We start from the raw sequence: 19,537 nt of genomic DNA, 5'->3' as shown, positions 1-19,537 counted from the left end.
AAACTGTGTAGGAGCCAATAAAAGTAACAGACGGTGAATTTGTTCTGCCTTCTCCAAGGAAATGTCTTTTTTGGCGACTTCCCTGGAGTCTGGGTACTCCCAGAGATGAAAGCAGGACAATATGGAGTGTAAAGTCAGCTTGGCCTATGTCTCCAGGTTCTTCTCATGTCTCCTCACCACCTCCTTCCAAAAAGGATGAGTACATTATATTGGAGATGGAGAGATGGCTCAACTAATGTCTTGTAGCTGACATTCTGATCCTCCCTGTGCCTCTACCTCCCAAGGGCCAGGACTACAGACATATCTTTCTGTGCCTTGTCTCTTTTGGTCTTTATGTGGAAAAATTGTTAATGACTAACTTTGGCTGTGGAACAATTGGAGGAACTATTTCCGTACCACATGAAGATCTTTGGTTAGGGACTGCAACAATCTTGAGTCAGGGTCTCATTGTTGCATAGTACAGTGTGGTAGGTGATATGTGGCTCTTGAGAACTTCAAATTGAGAAGTCCAATTTGCATGTGCTATGGAGGTGTAAAATATACATCAGATTTCCACAGACTTCTCACTTTCATTTTTGTGTGAGCATATGTGTGGCTGTGTAAGAACAATTTGGGGTGTCATTTCCTAGGAACCACCTTGTTTTCAGACAAGATCTCTTGCTGATCTGGTACTTGGTGATTAGACTAGGTAGGCTGGCTGTCAAGCCCCATGGATTCACCTTTCCTGTGCTGGGATTATAAACATGTACCACTGACTGGACTCTTTTACTTGGGTTCTGTTATAAAAAGTGTTTAATCTCTGACCGAGGTTTCTACCCTGCCTTTGTTATTTAAGTTCCCGGATGAAAGACGCACACAAACTTTATATTTACAATCTGCCTTAAACAATATAAGAGTTGGGCAGATACTATGCTCTATGTTGTTAGAATCTTTTTTTTTTATAGATACCCTGAGCTATTACTATGTTTCATCTGGGTTACTCTTAACTCTAATTGGACAGCCCTCAGGGCCATGTTCTCTTGACTTCTAACTCATGGAGGCTTCTTCCTTCTCCTCTTCTTGCACCTTTTCCTTCCCCATGGTCCCTTCCAACTCCCAGGCCTGTGAAACCTCAACCCCACCTATGTCTCTTTTGCCCAGGTATTGGTTGTTGGCATCTATATTTGCCTATCAGAAATAACTTGGGACCAAAGTGAAGGTTCAGATTCTCTCATCTCTGGGACAGCTAAGTCTTGGGGGTCCCCATGCTTAGTATTGCAATAGATGGTGAGAGAGCAAACTTCAGGGTTTTGTGGATTCAACTCAAATCTTCATGCTTGTATAACAAGCAAACTTTATTTACTGAACTGTCTTCTTAGTTCTCTCCCTTTCTGATGACTTTACACCTAGATGTGGCTCACATGGTGTTTGTATTAGGTAGGTAGCACTCAAGCTAGAAGTGAAAGGAGACTTGGGATATATAGGGATGAGTTTGAATTGGGGAAGTATGTGTGTCCATGGTTTAGAAAACATATGTAAGTATGTACAGTTGGAGTTTAGAAATATTCCCTTCACAACACTTTTTAAAGCAATGTTAAAAGTTTTGGATATTTTGTTTTCTGAGACTTTTCTTATGTGTTACTTGGGCAGAAGCAGCTGCTCCTATTTCTGTATTGTTTGTTTGTTGTGCTCCAGGTGACTGCAACCACTACAGTGGAAGTTGTCCTAGCAGTAGTCAAGCCTGGTGGTTTGCTCTGATGTTCTGCCTGGACTTGGAACCGCAAGGACTACAGTGGGGCTGGCTGATTCTGAAACTATGTAGACAGATTTGGCTGGGCTGGCATGTTACTGTGCAGTCTCACAGAACCCTGTGCTCAGGGCTTCCTTTAATGCTTTATTTACTGTTGGCTTCTTGAAATCGTCACCGTCTTGAGTTGATTTTGGAGATAGCATTTTTGTTTTGTGTCCAGACAGTCTTGGGTGTAGCTGTCACACAGGGCAGGGTATGGACTGGGAGCTAGGCAGAATCGCACTTCTTCTGTAGAGAGGAGTGCTCAGCTGAAGCAGAGCTCTTCAGAAGGATGATGTGGTTCTTGTTATTTCTGTAGTCCACAGTTCATTCACATTGCAATCATCATCAGTTTTTCTGTTCAGAGAAACTAGGAGGTTTTGATAATATGTGTTTTAAATTTAGCGTTTGGTGTCATTGATCCTTTGTCCTCTTTGGACAGTCATATGTTGTGTGGCTCATATGTAAACACAGTCCCTTGCATTAGTATGCAAGGTTATGTTTTCATGGTTATGTATTCAAAATGTTTACTCAGTTTTTGAGAATACAGGCTAAATTCTTTGTTGTCCCTTTGCTTAACAGTTGATGAGCAATGTCCTCCATTTATGGCATCAGGTAGATGATGCAGAGTCCCAGGCTGGAGTTGCTCTTTCCTGAATTAGAAATCAGACTGCATTTTATAAAACTTCTAGGTGACTCCTTGTCCATAAAGGTTTGGGAGTAATTCTCTAAGCTCCCAAGTGGCATTGTTGGCATATTGATAGAACAGTGGCTTCTTTTTGCAGTACATTCCAATTTCCATAATCAGTTAATGTGATGAGCTGCTGAGGTTAAAGTATTGAGATGAGGTCTCAGGACTGCAATCTCCAGCAGTCCTGCAGCTGGCAGTAGAGTGCAGGTCTCTGTGGATACTGGCACTGAAGAAGTTCCAAGGGTGTCTTAGGAGTACTAGTGCTGTGATGAAACACCGTGACCAAAAAGCAATTTGGGGAGAAAAGTGTTTATTTAGCTTACACTTCCATATTGCTGTTGATCATCAAAGGAAGTCAGGACAGGAACTCAACACAGGGCAGGAGCTGTTGGCTATGGAGGGTGCTGCTTACTGGCCTGCTTTCTCATAGAACCCGGGACTTCAGCCCAGGGATGGAGCCACCCATTAACAGCTAATTCAGATAATGCCTTACAGCCAAATCTTAGGGAGGTTTCCTTACTTTCAGATAACTCTACTTTGTGTGTCAAGTTGACATAAAACTAATGCAAAGGATAGGATACTGTTACTTGATGGAAACAAGTGATTCTCAGTCAGCCATACTTAAATTCCTTGGATGTGTTGATGTTGTGTGAGCAGGACCTTGCAGAGTCTACAGAAAGGCTGGTGTTCTCCTCGAATCTCCTGTAGATGAGGTCCCATGTTTCCCAGACTGTCAATGCTGACACACTGTGAAGTGAAGGGCTCGTGTCCTAGATTGCCTTCCAGAGCCAACCTATGTAGTATGAAACTAGTGTAACAATCTTAATGGATCTGTAATTAAAGCCTTGATCTGAGATGACTAGGCTTATTCAGGAGATAGGTTCGTTGGCTCTTTTGTGTGGATAGATAGCTGTTTTCACTATGGGACAAAGACCAGCAGAGGAGATTATCTGTGGGGTCAGGTAACCTGGTAACTTGCTTGCTTAAAATATCTAGTCCTTTCACGGGGGGAAAAACATTTTCAAACTTCTAGGTTCAATTTGTAAAAGAAGCCTAGGATTTTGTTAAAAGGAGGTACTTTGGTCTCTCACCAAGCACCTCACCTTGCTGGCCAGCCTTCCTAAGTGAGATTGAATTTCTTCTTATCCATAAGTAAGTGTCACTAAGCTAAACTGTGGATTTTAAATATGTTTCTGTGTCCTGTAAACACTTTGTTAGGTCCATGATGCTGCATACCTGTAACCCTAGCACTTTTCAGGAAGAGGCTTGAGGATCAGTTAGCTACATAAGTGACTGTATGAGATCCTGTCTCAATTCTGTTTTCTCCCCCATCCCCAATATTTTTTGGTTTGATTTTATTGTTAATTCTAACTCTAGTTTCATTGCAAATTTTAGCTTGTGTCGTTGGTCTTTAAGACAAGATCCCTTGCTATGTAGCTCAGGCTAGCCTCTAAAGCTTAGACTCTTTTGGCCTTGGCTTTCTAAGTGTTGTGATTATAGTTTCAGGCTACCATCCCTGGTTTTTGTTTTTGTTTTTGTTTTTTGAGGCAGGGTCCCTGATCAGCTGGAAATTTGCTCTACAGGTCAGCCTGGCCTCAAACTCAGAGCTCTGCCCACTAAAGGTATTTACCACCAAAACTGCATTTTACCTGAGGGAGGGTAACTGTTATTTTGTATCTAGTTTCATTTTTCTTCAAAGGGTACCAGCCCAGGGACAACCACTTTGCCAGTGCTGGTTGTGTCCACTCAGCTTGCTGTAGAATAGGTGCATACCATGCCTGCGCTTTGGTGTTGAGATAGTGACATGAGCATATGAAGAACATTCACTGTGAGTACATACTTCCATGTTCTGCTGTGTGCTGATGAAGGAATCAGTCATTTTACAATAAATGCTAAAAAATTCTCCTTTCTCTGTGTTAAATTTTATGTTTAAAATAGTTTGTATTTTAGATAAGTAATTCAAAACAGTTTTGGGTTAGGGGATTAGAAGGCTGGGCCAGTAGGAAGGCCATTATAACCCTGCTGGACACTGGGCATATTGTTTCGAGTGGATTGTAATAGCCTGGGCAAGGATTAGGTCTCCAGGTAGTTTCCTACCATTGTGTCAATTTGAGCCTCAAGACCTCTTTTGTTTTTACTTATATAAGCTTTTAGGGCCATTCTGGCCATTAACAAAGCTAAATGTAAAGGGGGAAGGGATGTGTGTAGGTCTTCTGACTAATGACACAGCATAGTTGAGTTTCTCATCTACCCAATACCTACCTGTGTATGCAGCAGGATACCATCCTATGCCTGGGAGCCAGGAGGGCCGAGCAAGCTAGCTGCAGGGCAGATTGGGGCCCTGGGATAGATAGATACCTGGATGGGTTCAGGAGATATTAGAATACAGATGTCAGGAGGAACTTCTTCTTATAGGTTGGAGGACACTGGACTTTCTGTGAATGACCAGATATAGATGATCTCTATCACATTCCTTGTTCCACTTCCCCTTCCCTCAAACCTAACTCTATTAAAAAATGTCAAAACCATTCTTAATTGGCAGGTGGTGGGTTGGATTGGGTTGGGTGTGTTCGCTAACCCACCCGGTTCTTACTTTATTGTAACTAATCAGTCTTTTTCTTTTCTTCTTTTGTTTTAATCACTCTTTTTCTAAATCCCATATTTGCTGCATTTCCCGACTAAGACTATGGTTTGGGCGGTTTTACTTGGTGTGGGTAAATCTACTTGATTCATAATGTAAGAGTGGTAACTTCATTTGCAGCCATCTGTATGTAGCCTGTGTACTCTTGAGTTCTTCCTTTGATAGGCAGCCCAGGAGGACCTTGAATCTTTTGTCCTATAACACTGGAGTAGTGAAGCTGTAAAAAAGCACTTTAAAAAAGTTTGTGGTTTTTAAAGGATTTACAAATAAATGAACTGTAGTTACTTTAGTAGAAAATTTAAGATAATACTGATGGTGTGACTTTGTACCCCTAAACAAGAACAGTCTCTCCCCTTTCTCTTTAGGAATATAAAAAAGAAAAACCCCCATTGTTCCCCCCTCCTTTTTAAAAATTAATTTATTTTCATGTAAATTGGTGTTTTGCTTTCATGTATGCCTGTGTGAGGGTGTCTGATCCCCTAGAACTGTAGTCACAGATAGTTTGTGAGCTCCTGTGTAGGTGCTGGGAAATGAACCCAGATCCTCTGGAAGAGTAGCCAATGCTCTTAATGGCTGAGCCGTCTATCGTCTCCCCTTTCCCCTTTCATATTATCTTATGGTACTGTTTGTGCTTATTGACTGATTAGGATAAAATGACATGGGTTTTCTTTTTGTTTTGACCATTTTCCCCAAATCTGAAAACCAAAGCAGTATATATATATTTCTTAAGGTTTCCCTGTATTGGCTTTTTCTGGACTGCTTTTCTGTTACTTGTTGCCATTTTTGCAATGACTTCCCAGTCAGAACTAGTTTAGCATTGTATTTAAATCAGGCAGCTGCTTAAATACCTTCTGCTGACTGCTAGAGAGCTTCTGCAGGTCCATTCCTGCACCCTGTTAGAGCCGGGGAAGGTCACTTGCTTGTGTGCTTGTTGCATCTGTGTTGGGAGCTGCATTTATCTAGCTTGTTGTCATAATGTGTGCATAGGGAAAGGCTGTGCTTCTCTGGGGGCCTCTGCCTTGTTTCCTCCCGGTGGAGCTGTGTTGTTTGCTTCCCCACCCCTCATGTATCCTTTTCAAGTGAGGAGTGTGAATTTGGGTCATGTGAACCGAGCAGCTGCTGTTTGTCCTTCCTTGGCTCTTAGTCTTCTTGCAGCTCAAGATTGTGAGCAGATTTGCCAGTGTCCTTGAGAGCATGTAAAGGTGTTATAAACTGACTTTGGTGATAGTTGACACTTAGCAGTATTGCTTTATGAAACTGTTCCCTAAGGTTTCTTGAACTTTTCTTAATGAGGTTGCTTGTTGGAGAGTCAGGCTCAGCACCTGCCATGTGAAGGGGACGCTCCTTGGAACAACCCACTGTGCACAGTCTGCTTTTCAGCTCTCATTTTTGGGTCAGTCAGTCACTTTGACTAGGAGCATGAGTAAAGTTTGCCTCTGTAATTCCTCTATATTTATTTTATTACTTGTTTGTGTTTTTTTTCCCAGACAGGGTTCCTCTGTCTAACCCTGACTGTCATGAGAATTCACTCTGTAGACCAAGTTGGTCTCAAACTGAGATCCACTCATCTCTGCCTCCTTAGCGCTAGGATCACTAAGTGCCATCACCCTTTCCTAAATTTTCTACTTTAAGAAAGTGATTTTGAGAACATCAAGTATGGGTGATTTAGCAAAACATACAGGTATAAAGGTAGGTCCGCTTTACATAGGTAGGACCTTTCCTTTTGCTTGTAAAAACATGTAGATATTGGTGAGCTTTTCTGGTGGTAGTCCTTCCAGGATGCACTTGACTGGGTGGGTGGCTAAGCTGTAGCTGATGGAGAGCTTTTGTTTGAGCACATGGTAGCCTTGTGCCTCAACTCTCAAGGAAGTCTCTGACCCCTTCAGAGGCTAGCATACCTGGACTGATTGGTTCTGTTGCTGCAGAGACCTGGTGCTGGATGGCTGCATCTTGTTATTACCTTCTGGTTAGAAGTGGCCTGTGAGACCTCTTCCACATTCCATACGTAACAAACGAATGCCTTTTTGGCTCTGTGACTTGAAGAACAAGCATTTCATGGTTGTAGGCATGGAGACCAAGTTGAGGAAAGACTATAGTATTGTTGGGGGTTGACTGTCAGCTGTTTCTCTTAGTGACTTAGGATAGTAAGTTTGTCTTAATTCTTGAAGTTGTAAAGTTTAGTTCTTTTCTGGTACTCTATGACTTTTAGCTATTAGTGAAGTCACCTGCAGCTTTACAGTGATATTCCTCTGTTATAAGGGAAGTCACCTGCAGCTTTACAGTGGTATTCCTCTGTTATAAGGGAAGCTCTGGCTATGCCTCTTCATTCTCATTTGTTGTTGAAGATGGCAATTCTCTGAAGAATCTATTCTTCATCCTTCAAAAAAAAAAAAAAAAAGAGTTGCCGTGATTCTTTTTTTTTTTCCCCCTTTTCTTTTTTTTTTTTTTTTCGGAGCTGGGGACCGAACCCAGGACCTTGCGCTTGCTAGGCAAGCGCTCTACCACTGAGCTAAATCCCCAACCCCAAGTTGCTGTCATTCTTGATCTTTATCTGTCTCTGTCTGTTTCTCAGTCTCCCTGCCTGCCTGCTTTCTCCTCTTCCCTCTCCCCCTCCCCCTCCAGTTTTTCTCTTTTAGACCAGACTAGACTTGAACATGCAGTAATTTTCTTGCTTTAGCCCTCCAAGTGGTAGAATTTGAGGTATGAAATATTTTTGCTTAAAATTTTTTTTTAAATTAATGGGCAACATGCTTGTAGAGGTCAGAAGACAACTTGGAAAATCTAGCTCGTTCCACCCTGGAGTTTGGTGATCGAATTCTAGTGTTCAGACTTGTCAGCAAGCTCCTTTTCCTGCTGAGCCATGATATCCTCCTTCAGCATTCTTTTTGTTTGTTTTGTTTTTTTGAGACAGGGCGTCTGTATAGAATCCTGGTGATGACTATGTAGACCAGGCTGTCCTCAAATACACAGAGATCCTCTCAAATCTTTCTCTAGAATGATGGGATTAAAGATGCAGGCCACTGTGTCTAGCCAGCATAAAAATTCTTAAAGTATGAATGAATTACTTCTTTTCCTCTTACTTTTATTGACGGGGGAGGGTGGGGGATGACAGATTCTTGCTGTGTGGCTCAGGCTGGCCAAGAACTTGTGATCATCCTGTCTCACTCTTGAAAATTTAAGAGTTTTGGGTATGTGCCAGGCTGACTTGGATGAAATGCTTTTACAGGTTAAAATCATTCCAAACTTTTGTATTCAGCATTTTCAACATTTTAGCCAACTGAAAATATTTTCTGGGATGGAGTGATAGCATCTAATTTCGATTCCCAGCCCCATTTGTGGCTTACAAATATCTGTTAACTCCAGTCCTAGAGAATCTACCAGCCTCTTCTGGCTTCCAGGACCATTCCGTGCAGGTCATGCACATATAAATAAAAGTGAATAAAGTTTTTAAAAAGTCTAAAAAGAAAGCCAATAAATAAATTCTTTAAAATTTTTTTCTAAGAAAGAAAAAAATCCTACTAGTGTTATTCATTAAATCATTTTGCAAGTTAAGTGTGAAACTGCTTTATTTTTGTGTCAATGCCAAGTTGGCATTGTAGATCAAAATTGAACTGAAATTTGGTTTGTGGAAAATTAGTAAAGCCTGAATTTTATGAAAATCTTTCTTTGTCTCGTTTAGAACAGCATGTTTTGGAAATTTGATCTTCACTCATCATCCCACATAGACACGCTTCTAGAGAGAGAAGATGTAACACTGAAGGAGCTAATGGACGAGGAGGACGTTTTACAGGAATGTAAAGCACAGAACCGAAAGCTCATAGAGTTTCTGTTAAAAGCAGAATGTCTGGAAGACTTAGTCTCATTCATTATAGAAGAGCCACCTCAAGACATGGATGAAAAGATCCGATACAAGTAAGAAAATGACGTCTTTGCCTTAGGGTGGGGTAGAAAATGATTATTTGATGTTTAAGAATTCCCTAGAGCCACTATGAACTATGGACAAGATGGTCAAGAGCTACACAGTTATGGAGCACACAATTGATTCTAGAGCCAACAACAGTGAGTCACAAGCATCTAAAATGTTCTGAATCTTCTCCAGACGTACAACATGCTTTATAATAGACAAACTTCTCATATTAGTTAGACATTCAAGTAAGTGTCTTCTCTACTTTCCAGATAGGAAGCCAGAAGTCTATGACGGGCCAAGATTGTCTAAAGGTTTAGTCACATCATTGCTCAGATAGTAAGGTCAGCCCTTCCTCGCATGAGTTTTAGGTGTGAGTTGCGTGGGTCTTGGTGAATAGCGGTGAAGCTATATTTAAGTAGGAAATGACATAATAAAACAGAGTGGGTTGTAAGCCATGTGGTTGCTGGAACTTGAACTCAGGACCTCTGGAAGAGCATCCATTGCTCTTAACCTCTGAGTCATCTCTCTAGCCCAGAAACAAATTCTTACAAACAATTGATTTAAAGGCAATTTTTTAGACAAAGTAGAAAATGTCTTTTAACTTAGAGGTTGGATGAAATGGATTGAAGGTGCTCTTAATTCATTGTATATGGTTTTGATGACTTGATAGAATTTTAGGAGACCTTCCTGGTGTATGCTATACTTAATGTGATAAAGTTTCCACTAGATGATAATGTAATGTCCTGTTCTTCTAGGTATCCAAATATATCTTGTGAGTTGCTCACATCTGATGTCTCCCAGATGAATGATAGACTGGGGGAAGATGAGTCCTTGCTAATGAAATTATATAGCTTCCTCCTAAATGAGTCCCCCTTGAACCCACTACTTGCCAGTTTCTTCAGCAAGGTGCTAAGTATTCTTATCAGCAGAAAACCAGAACAGGTAAATACTGTTTCCAAAGGTAAGTATCTGGGCTGTGCATCCCCAAGGTGACACCAGAAACTTTGTTGCAGTGTTCTGAGCATGCTTGAAGTCCATTTTCAACAAGAGAGTGTGTTTTAGGTCTTCATCAGTTTGAGCAACCCTGGTTTACACATTAAGGAATATTTCTTCTTTGACATACTCTTTGATAGGCTCTAGCTCTGTTTGTTAGCATACTTTGATTTCTTCTCTGAACTCGTAATCAAAAGCATCTTTTTGAGAGTAGCAGGCTGAATCTGGGTGTGTATCTAATGACCTTTTGGATTTAACAGTTGGCTTTGCTTAGTTGTTTCCAAATGATGATCTTGAGAGAAGGTAGAATCAGGTATTCCCGAAAGTGAAGCTGACTAGTGCTTTGTACACAGTGGTAATTTATTTTAGCTTAGCTGGATACCCTTGCATCCCAGCAGTTCCTAGTGTATTGCACTGGATAGAGGCACACACCTCAATATTCTTACAGCTACCACCCCTTGACCTCTGCTTTCCCCACTAATTCAGATTTATGTGGAAATGCCACTTTCCAAGGAGTGTCACTTGGTGAAGTGTGACCTTTGGATCAGTGTCACCAGTATCACCTGAGAACTCTTTTTTTAAGCACTGCAAGTTGATTCCTCCCCCTGCTCTGCAGGGGTCTTGACAGTGAGGGGTTTAGTGCATTTTTCAGCTCACAATGTTGCTTGCTGGAATCAGAGAAAACATCGCTCTAGTGGATATTGATGTGAAAGGGTGCTCACTTCCAAGAAATAGCTAGAGCAGCAGATGCTGAGTGCAAGCCGACAGATTATCAGATGCAGCAGGCAGAGGTGAACATGGTCAAGCCAGTCAGACCTGGTGTTGTTCATGGTAGACAATAGTCCCCAGTTACTTGGTCTTATTCTGTGGTCGGCTGAAACTATTTTGGGCCCATTATGTTCTGTTCTCTGTTAAGGCTGGGCCCATGTTTTATTTCAGAAGGATGATGTTCTTTTTGTTCAGATAAGATTTTTATTTGAATAAGACAACTTTCCCAAGTGTGTTGGAGGAAGATAATTTGCCTTGAGTCACAGTAGTCACAGTCCCCAAGTCATGGTGTCAGTAGTGTAGATTGTCTCCCATTCTGCCCTCCACATAGAAATCAAAGTATCATTGGCAATTGCAAGCCATCACATACCTTGGCATAGTTAGTTTAGAGATGGCTACCTCCATTAGTAAGGCAGGCTTCAGTATGTTTTTATCCTTACATCTGCTGTCGAGACCCAGGCTGATGAGCTATGATTTCTGCAGCGTATAAGATAAACCATGAAAATATGTGGGAGACTTTCTGAGTCTCTCTGTTACTGACACCAGAGTTCAGAGCCAGTTTTATGATCTGTCTTGACAATGATGATATATGTCAGTTGAACCCTAAATGAAGAGTCCTGTCACCTTGTTTGTGTAGCTAGGATTCCTTGGAAGATGAGAGTACAGGAGTGTTGCTTGTATAGCTGCTTTTGTCTTTTGACAAAAACTTGTTTCCCGTTGTTTGGTAGTGTTGGTTAGGACTTAGGCACTGCCAGTGATGACAAAAGTCCACAGTCACATGGCTTAATTAGAAAGGTACTATTCAGCCTCTAGAAGAGGGTATCCAACTGTTGGCAGTGTTGAGTGGTTTAGTCTTCCAATGAAATCTAAAGTATAAATAGGCCTCGTGGTCCATGCTGCAGTGTCCATAGCACCAGCTAAGGTTTGTGCCTGTAGGCCCTAGAACCAGTATTTCTGCCATGAAATTGTGGGGAAGTTTGGCCATGTGTGACTTTTTCCTCCTCTCACCCTTCCTTTCAAAGACTTCTGTAGGAATCAGCTGTGAATGGCATGGCTGCCACTCCTTGAAGAAGTGCATCTATTTTACATCGTTGTCTACACAAACAGTACACTGACTCACTTTGAAGCTACTTGGCGGGTGTAGTTCTAGCTGTTCTGGCTGTTGGTCTTCTTTGTGCAGCTTGGTAGAAGTCCTGTGACTTTCATAGCGTGCAGATCTGAGTTTAACTCCCAGGACAGTTTCCTTTTAGTTGTAGGAGATACTAGCATGTCTGAGCTAGGATTTCTCATCTAGAACAGTGAATCTTCACCTTCCAGGGCTTAGTGAAAATTTGTGGCAAACTTTCCTACCACCTTGTGAAGCTCTCCCAGTATGTGTGGTAGGGTTTTAGCAGATGCTGTGGGCTCTGGGCTCACAGACACAAATAAGACATAGGAAGCTGTGTAGGACAGAGCATCATTTCCATTCCTAGTTCTTTCCCACTCAGCACAGCCCCCTTTTCCCAACCTCCTCTTGTTGGTCACATATGCACGAGTGCAGCCTAAGTCACCTCGTGTTAGAAACATCTTTGCTTTGAATCTCCCTTCATTTTTAATATTACACATTTTGATTTTAAGTCTAATAAGATTGTCTCATAAAATAGTGCATATTTTTTAAACGTTTGTTTTATTTTCTGTATATGGGTGCTTTGCCTACATGTATGTGTACTATGTATATATGTCTGGTGCCTACAGAGGCCAGAAGAGGGTGTTGAATCTCCTGGAACTGGAGTCATAGTTGGTTTTGAGCCACCACTTGGGTGCTGGGAATTGAACCTGGGTCTTCTAGAAGAAGTGCTCTTAATTGCTGAACCATCTCCAGCCCCAAATAGAATGTTCTTTAGCTGTTTGCAGTGTTGTGGGACTTTTTAATACATGTTCTTAGAGAATGAACAATGAAAATAAACAGAAGGCTAAGGTTCAGGCAGCTTTATTTGTAATGGGGACGCATGTTGGTTTAAGAGATCATGTTATTTAAGGGTTTTGAATATTGCAATTGTTAGCCAAATTCACCATGTACTTGCTGTAACGGCCTGTTCTTAAGCTAACTGGCAGGATTTGATGAATATTGGTCACTCTAGATTGTATGTCTCAAGTTATGCATCTTTCAGTTTGATTTGTTTTCCTCTAGATTGTGGATTTCTTGAAAAAGAAGCGTGATTTTGTGGATCTCATTATAAAGCACATAGGAACTTCTGCTATCATGGATTTGTTGCTCAGGCTCTTGACATGTATTGAGCCTCCACAGCCCAGGCAAGATGTTCTGAATGTGAGTAGAGATTTGAACGGCTGGGAGTGCAGTTATGTGGGCTCCTGGACTACTCCTGTGTGCTGGGGGAATCCTACAGGATAAGGGGTTCTGGGAATGAAGCAAGGAGGTGGTTGTCTCAAAACAGAAAAGATTCAGATTTTAATTTTATTTTATTTCTTTGGGACTGGTCTCTCATTGTGACCCTGACTGTTTTGGAACTCACTCTATAGACTGGGCTCCTCTCAAACTCAGAGATAAGGCTCTATGCCTCCCAAGTGCTAAAATTAAAAACATGTGCAACCACACCCAGCTGACATTCAGACTTTGTAGAACTAGGACTCAGAATGCTTAGTTCCCTAGATGTGTTATTTGCCCTTTGCTGGTTGGTTTGTTACATTGACGATGAGTAAGTTGAGGATTTATCCTAAAGCTGCGTCTAGAATAAGCAGGACAAGACTTTCTAAGAGTGTGCCTCCTGTGGGAGGGTCAAACGGGAAGAATGGGGATACATGAAAAGGGCCCGCTTATAAGTTCAGTTACAATTTTAGGATATGTCCAGCTTGAATAGATAGACCTCTTACATGAAACTGGACTCAAGGGAGATTTGAATAATCTGTATATAAGGCTTTCCTTGGGTGTTTGCCTTCTGGAACCATACCTTAATTGATCCCCGTTCTCTTGTGGTTGTATATTCCTATATTGCTAGCACTCTGTAGGTTGAAGCAGGAGGATTTTAGGTACTAGATAACTTGGGCCATATAAGATCCTGTCTCAAAAGAAAACCTATATCTCAATAAAAAAGAGTTCCATTAAAATTGTAGTTTTAAAGATTTAAGGGACCAAACTATGAAAGGAAGGGTTTGCTGGGGGTTATCCACTGCAGAGCACACACTGCTAAGATGCCCCATCATGCTTGCTTTATCTGATAGGTCAGAGCTAGGGTCTGTCAAGGTGACTTAGGTAACCAATGGGGTATTAGAGACTGATGCCCTGGGACTTGCAGGGCAAGACTTCAGATAGAGGCACCTTGCTTCTTTGTGTGTCTCTGTAGATCTGGGTCTTTTCTCAGAAGGGGTTCAAAATTCAGGGAAAGACTGTTAATGCAAGAGGGATGACAGGTTGGCACAGAGGCAAATCTTACCACTATGGTTTGTTTAATACATCTACTCCTCTGGCTACTTCAGAGTTGAATTTTTTAGGGCCTATTTCTAGAAGTATGTTTTTGGGGAGAGTATGTGGTTAGTAATGGGAGAGCAGGTTAGTGAGAAATTCCTTAGTCTCTTTTTTTTTTCTGTTAAGATAGATAGATAGATTTATTTATTTATTTATTTATTTATTTATTTATTTATTTATTTATGTGTTCTGTTTTCATGCATACCAGAAGAGGGAATCAGATTCCATTATAGATGGTTGTGAGCCACCATGGGAGTTGAACTCAGTACCTCTGAAAGAACAGCCAGTGCTCTTAACTGCTTAGCTATCTCTTCAGCCCCTTCCTTAAACTCTTTAAGGTCACGGGTACTTGTGAATATCTCTGCAGAGGGTAGAAGTTCGAAACTGGTTAGCTCACCAAATGTCCTGACCTTTCTCATATTCAGGAGTCATATACTCTAGGGCATTGCTATCAGAGTGTGGCCTCAGGTAATATTGTGGGAAATTTTATCCCATACCTAGTAATTTCTGGGAGATTTATAAAATTAGATCTAAGGTTTATGAAAATGTTAAATGTATTTATAAAATAGAACTTAAGAGCCAATAAGATGGCTCAGTGGGTAATGGCACCTGTTGCCAAACCTTTTCATTTTGAGTTCTATTCCCAGAACCCATAAGATGTAAAGAATCCATTCGTACAGGACATCCTCTGTTGTGTACACACACACACACACACACACCCCAATTAAAATTATTAAAACACAGCAGTTGGGTGGCTTCTGTTATAAACCTGCCCATTAGTATTTGTATTGCTCTTTGATGTGTTTTCTGTAAAGAGCCAGGGATAGCATCAGGGGTTTGTCTGTCTTTATTAAATTTTATTTGGTTTCTTGCCCTCAAGCCCATTCTCTTTCACCTTTGGAGGTCAAGTGGCTTTTCTCAGTACTGAACTGCCTTATATTTTATGGTGTTTTGGTCCTTTAGGGAACTGATATTAAGGTTGCTGGTTTTTCCTTTATCATTATTATTATTTTTCACTCCGATCCCTTCTGTTTTTGTTCACTGCATCTCATGTAGTTACAAAGAGAATGTTATGGTCCCCACAGCTCTACCTTTGAAAAAGGCAGGTGACTGTCATCTGCTTTTAAGCTCCCTCAGTCTGACCCTAGTATTTCCTGTAGAGAATTTAGTTTGGGTATCTAACCCTGCCCTCCCATCTTTTTCCTTTCCCCTTCCTTTCCCTTCCCTTTTCCTTTCCCTTTCCCTTTACTTTCCCCTTCCCCTTTCCTTCCCCCTCCTCTTTCCCTTCCCCTCCTCCTCTCTCTTCCCCTTTCCCTTCTCCCTTCCTAAGACAGGGTTTCTCTGTGTACCCCTGCCTATGCCTCTCCTGGGACTCACTCTGTAGACCAGACTGACCTTGGACTCAGAGATCCTCCCTCTGCTTTCTGAGTACTGGGATTAAAGGTGTGCACTACTACCTTCCAGCTTCAAAGCTCCTTTTCGTCTTGGGTTCTCCAAACTCAGAGGCTTGGTACTAAGTTGTTCTTAGTTCATCTGAAGTTCAGAGCTGACACTCTCCTAGAGCTAGTATTGCTCTCAGTATTGAAAGTATAGCCATGTAAATGTTAACTATCCAGTAGTCACCATCACTGAGTGTTGTTTGAGTGTGTGGCTGTTGGGACTTGGAGTTGTTGGTGAATGATATATTCACTGCATTTTCCTTGGGGGACTTTCTAATTTTCTGTAGTGTTCAAAGACCAGAGAAACCTACCTGTAAATCCTACTTAAAGTGTGATGGCTATTTCCAGTGTGTTAGTCTTCACTGGGACTTGAGCAGGAGCCACTTGTTGCTATGATCACTTCTACAATGTGTTTTGCAGTGGCTAAATGAGGAGAGAATTATCCAGAGGCTTGTGGAAATAGTTCATCCATCGCAAGAAGAAGATGTAAGTTCTCTGACACAACTTATTTTTTCATATAAAAACTGTTCATTTGCCACAGAACATACATGTGTATATGTAAAGGGAACCATAAGGGTTGTATAGCATAGTGATAACCTGTTATTCTTGAGTTGTGAGGAACAGGACAGCATCATCTCCTTCCCAGAGGTGGGTCAAGCTAAACCTGCTTTGTGATAAATCTCTTTCCACACCGCTTTTTCTTTTATACCTGCTTTTTTCTTAGATGATGGGGCTACATCTACATCCTGAGAAGTCTGACTAAAACTTAGCAGACATCACAAGGTCTGGGTCACCACTGAATCTAACAGTGAATTCACAGTCTTGCTCCTGACCTTGAGACTCAAACTGTTTCAGCCTGAGTGTGGAAGCTAGAGACAGACATTGTGACGGTGTATCCTGTCCCATCTGCTCAACTCCTTCCCTGGTCCTGGAGATCAGACACAGATGTGGCAGTGGGTCTAAAGCTTGAGTTGACTGTTCCTGTCTTGAGGTGTCAGGATGTATATCTCTGAAATTTATAGCATCACTTCTCAAGAAGCATACCAAGGTATATGAGATTATCCAAAGTCAACTCATATATAGGCATAACAGCTTCATAATAGGTTCAACCTCATGTCCATGTAGGAGTTGGTTTTAGGGTAATTTAGAGTATGTTCAAGGCCTTAGGTTCTCCTTTCATGCTTCTGGATTGCTGGGTAGATTGGGAAGTAAGCAGTGTGGATGAGCAGGCAGAGGAAAAGAAGCTTTTACCCAGAGGATATTTTTTATTTAGGGGTGGTTTTCTGTAGAGGTGGACTTACTTTCTGTTTAAATAACCTGCTTAAAAAGTTTTTATGGGTCTTTAACAATGGCATAGTGGCTAAGAGCACTTACTGCTCTTTCAGAAGACCCGGCTTCAATTCCCAACACCACCTAAAAAGCTGTAACTGTCCCTAATTCAGTTCAAAGGGATCCAACTCTCTTCCAGTTAAGTACCAGACACATATATGGTATATGTACATACATACGTACATAACACTTAAAAATGAATCTTAAAACTTTTTTTATGGCTAGAGATGATTTTAAGATACATTCTTCACTTCCCCACCATCCTCTCTTGGGATTATGAAGTGCATGCTCCCTTATGGTAGCTGCTATTGTTGCCAGAGTTGGTATTCTTCATACATTCCAAGGGTGTATGCTAGGTGCTAAGGGAGAACTCTGGTGCAAGAACTCTTGGGCTTATTGGTTACTAATTTCTTTCCCTCTGGGTAGGAGCTCAGTGGTTGCAGAAGCTCTCAGTTCCCATGTTCTAGGAGCCTAGCCAGTGCTGGTAGTAGAGAGCGGTGATAGGCAGAGTTGGCCTCTTTGTGGGCGGTGCTTTCTATAAATAGGCTTGTTCTTCACTGTATTCTTGAACAGACCTTGGTCTCTTACAAGACTTCCCACTTGTCTGTAGAGTCCATCAGAAACTATAAAGGAGAGGCTCGGTTCTATAAACTTTTAACTTAATCTTGTATATATTGGTACTTTGCCTGTACCATTTCTCTGGGATGACAGCCCCAATGTTGCTCACTGGTTAAGTCAATGTTTTATAAGAAACCATTCTTGGTTACTGCCCTCTGGTTTTCTGCTCCAGTATGCTTGTCTTGACATTTTTTTAAAATAATGCTTTTAGATTTATTTTTAATGTTATGCACGTGGGTGTTTTACCTGCATGTCTATATGTGCACTATCTGCATGTGTGGTCGCCATAGAGGCCTGAAGAGGGTGTCCAGTCCCTTGGAGTTGGAGTTAACCAATGGTTGTGAGCCACCAGGAGGGTGCTGGGAATCGACTTGGGTCCTTGAAACAAGTGCCAATACTCTTAACCACTGAGCAATCTCTCCAGTATATAGCATGGTTTCTGAGAAAGACAAAACCATGACTAGCATGGTGACTCCTGCCAGTAATCGCAGCAAGTGGAAGGTTAAAGCAGGAGAGTAGCAGAAGTCAGAGGCCAGCCTGCAATACATCTCAAAAACAGTACCCTCCACAGAGGGGGATATTAATTATCATTTAAAAAAAGCGTTAGGTCACTGATTCTGCATCAGGTCACTGATTCTAGTTTATAAGTGTGGATCCCCACTTATGTATCATCTCTCCAGAATGTGATGTTGAGAGATGTTACTGTTTCCCACAGGACATGAATGCTGAGGCTTCCCAGAAAGGTAGATGGACACTCCACCTTCTATCTTCCCCAGAACTCTGTTAGTTCTCATTTGTTTGTTTTACTTTTTGAGCTAGTGTGTGTATTCATCTGGTGTGGGGGATACCTTTTTTTTTTTCCTTCAAATATTTAGTCAAAGACATATGTCCATGTCAGGTCTTTGCGCACATGTCTTTACAAATGGTAATCTGCACCGTGTAGTCACGGAAGAAAAGCTCATCAGCCTGGCAGTCAAATGCTTCTGTCTTTTCCTTTGGGGCTTCACTTGTTCATTGAAGTTTATAGGCAGTTTTAATTTGTATTACTTCTCAAGCAATTTCTCTCTTCACTATTTACTATAAAGTTAACTTCTAACAAGTTCTATAGCTAAAATTGTACCTTTTTCCTTTAGCGGCATTCAAATGCCTCACAATCACTTTGTGAAATTGTTCGCCTGAGCAGAGACCAGATGTTACAAGTTCAGAACAGTACAGAACCAGATCCCCTGCTTGCTACTCTAGAAAAGTATGTTTACCACTTGGTTCTTACTTTCCTCATTGATGCTGTTTGATGTATTACCTTATGAGTGACTGGTAAGTGATGTGCTCCTTTGAGGGCATCGTGTCATTAAAAACCCTATGCAAAGCAGGAAAGCCTGCTTTTCTTCTTCCACTGTTTGTGACCCAGTAGAGACCGAAGAGCAAGAAGGGGAATCCAGTGGCATGTATCTGGACTTTCAACTTCTCAATGCCTGCAAAGCTGACTTTTACAGAGCCATCCTGACATGAAACAGTCATATTATGACTTGGAGGACTTCTTGTTTTTTTTTTTTCCCCCCTCCGGAGCTGGGGATCGAACCCAGGGCCTTGCGTTTGCTAGGCAAGCGCTCTACCACTAAGCTAAATCCCCAACCCCACAGAAAGTTGTCCTTGGTCCACCTGCTCCGAATTACTGGCTTCTCAAATTCCCTAGAACTTTTTGTTTGTTTGTTTGTTTTGGTTAGGATAAGAGACCATAAGAATATCTTATTGTAGAGAAAACAGCCTTTGATACACAATAAAAGCCATGAGACGTCCCTGGGTGGGCTTGAACCACCAACCTTCAGTTAACAGCCAAACACGCTAACCGATTGCGCCACAGAGACACTTGTTTTTCTTAAATACAGTTTTCTGTATGCATGTATTTGACCCATTTATGTC

At 41.5% G+C, this 19,537-nt stretch overlaps 1 protein-coding gene and 1 non-coding gene across 19 annotated transcripts in view; one reads left to right on the top strand and one right to left on the bottom strand.

Moving 5' to 3' along the window:
- The window catches only part of Ppp6r3 (protein phosphatase 6, regulatory subunit 3), a 114,446-nt gene that overhangs the window by 38,905 nt on the left and 56,004 nt on the right, over positions 1-19,537 (top strand). For 14 of the 18 annotated variants that reach the window (XM_017589247.3, XM_017589246.3, XM_039079344.2 and 11 more), the window contains 5 exons: positions 8,780-9,012; positions 9,763-9,949; positions 12,939-13,076; positions 16,091-16,156; positions 18,751-18,863. In XM_017589247.3, coding sequence (XP_017444736.1) covers positions 8,786-9,012; positions 9,763-9,949; positions 12,939-13,076; positions 16,091-16,156; positions 18,751-18,863 — 731 coding nt within the window. In that variant the 5' untranslated portion in view covers positions 8,780-8,785. Of the gene's footprint in view, positions 1-1,537; positions 4,082-8,779; positions 9,013-9,762; positions 9,950-12,938; positions 13,077-16,090; positions 16,157-18,750; positions 18,864-19,537 lie in introns of those variants that run through there. The other 4 variants (XM_063264253.1, XM_039079308.2, XM_063264225.1 and 1 more) reach the window with 3 other exon arrangements.
- Trnan-guu1 (transfer RNA asparagine (anticodon GUU) 1) lies at positions 19,410-19,482 on the bottom strand. The gene has a single exon. It is a non-coding gene; the product is annotated as a tRNA-Asn (tRNA).

This window comes from Rattus norvegicus, chromosome 1, assembly GCF_036323735.1.
Source record: "Rattus norvegicus strain BN/NHsdMcwi chromosome 1, GRCr8, whole genome shotgun sequence".
Classification (NCBI taxonomy): Eukaryota; Metazoa; Chordata; class Mammalia; order Rodentia; family Muridae; genus Rattus; species Rattus norvegicus.
The sequence above is the reverse complement of the archived record's forward strand: the minus strand, read 5'-3'. Positions and strand labels throughout refer to the sequence as shown.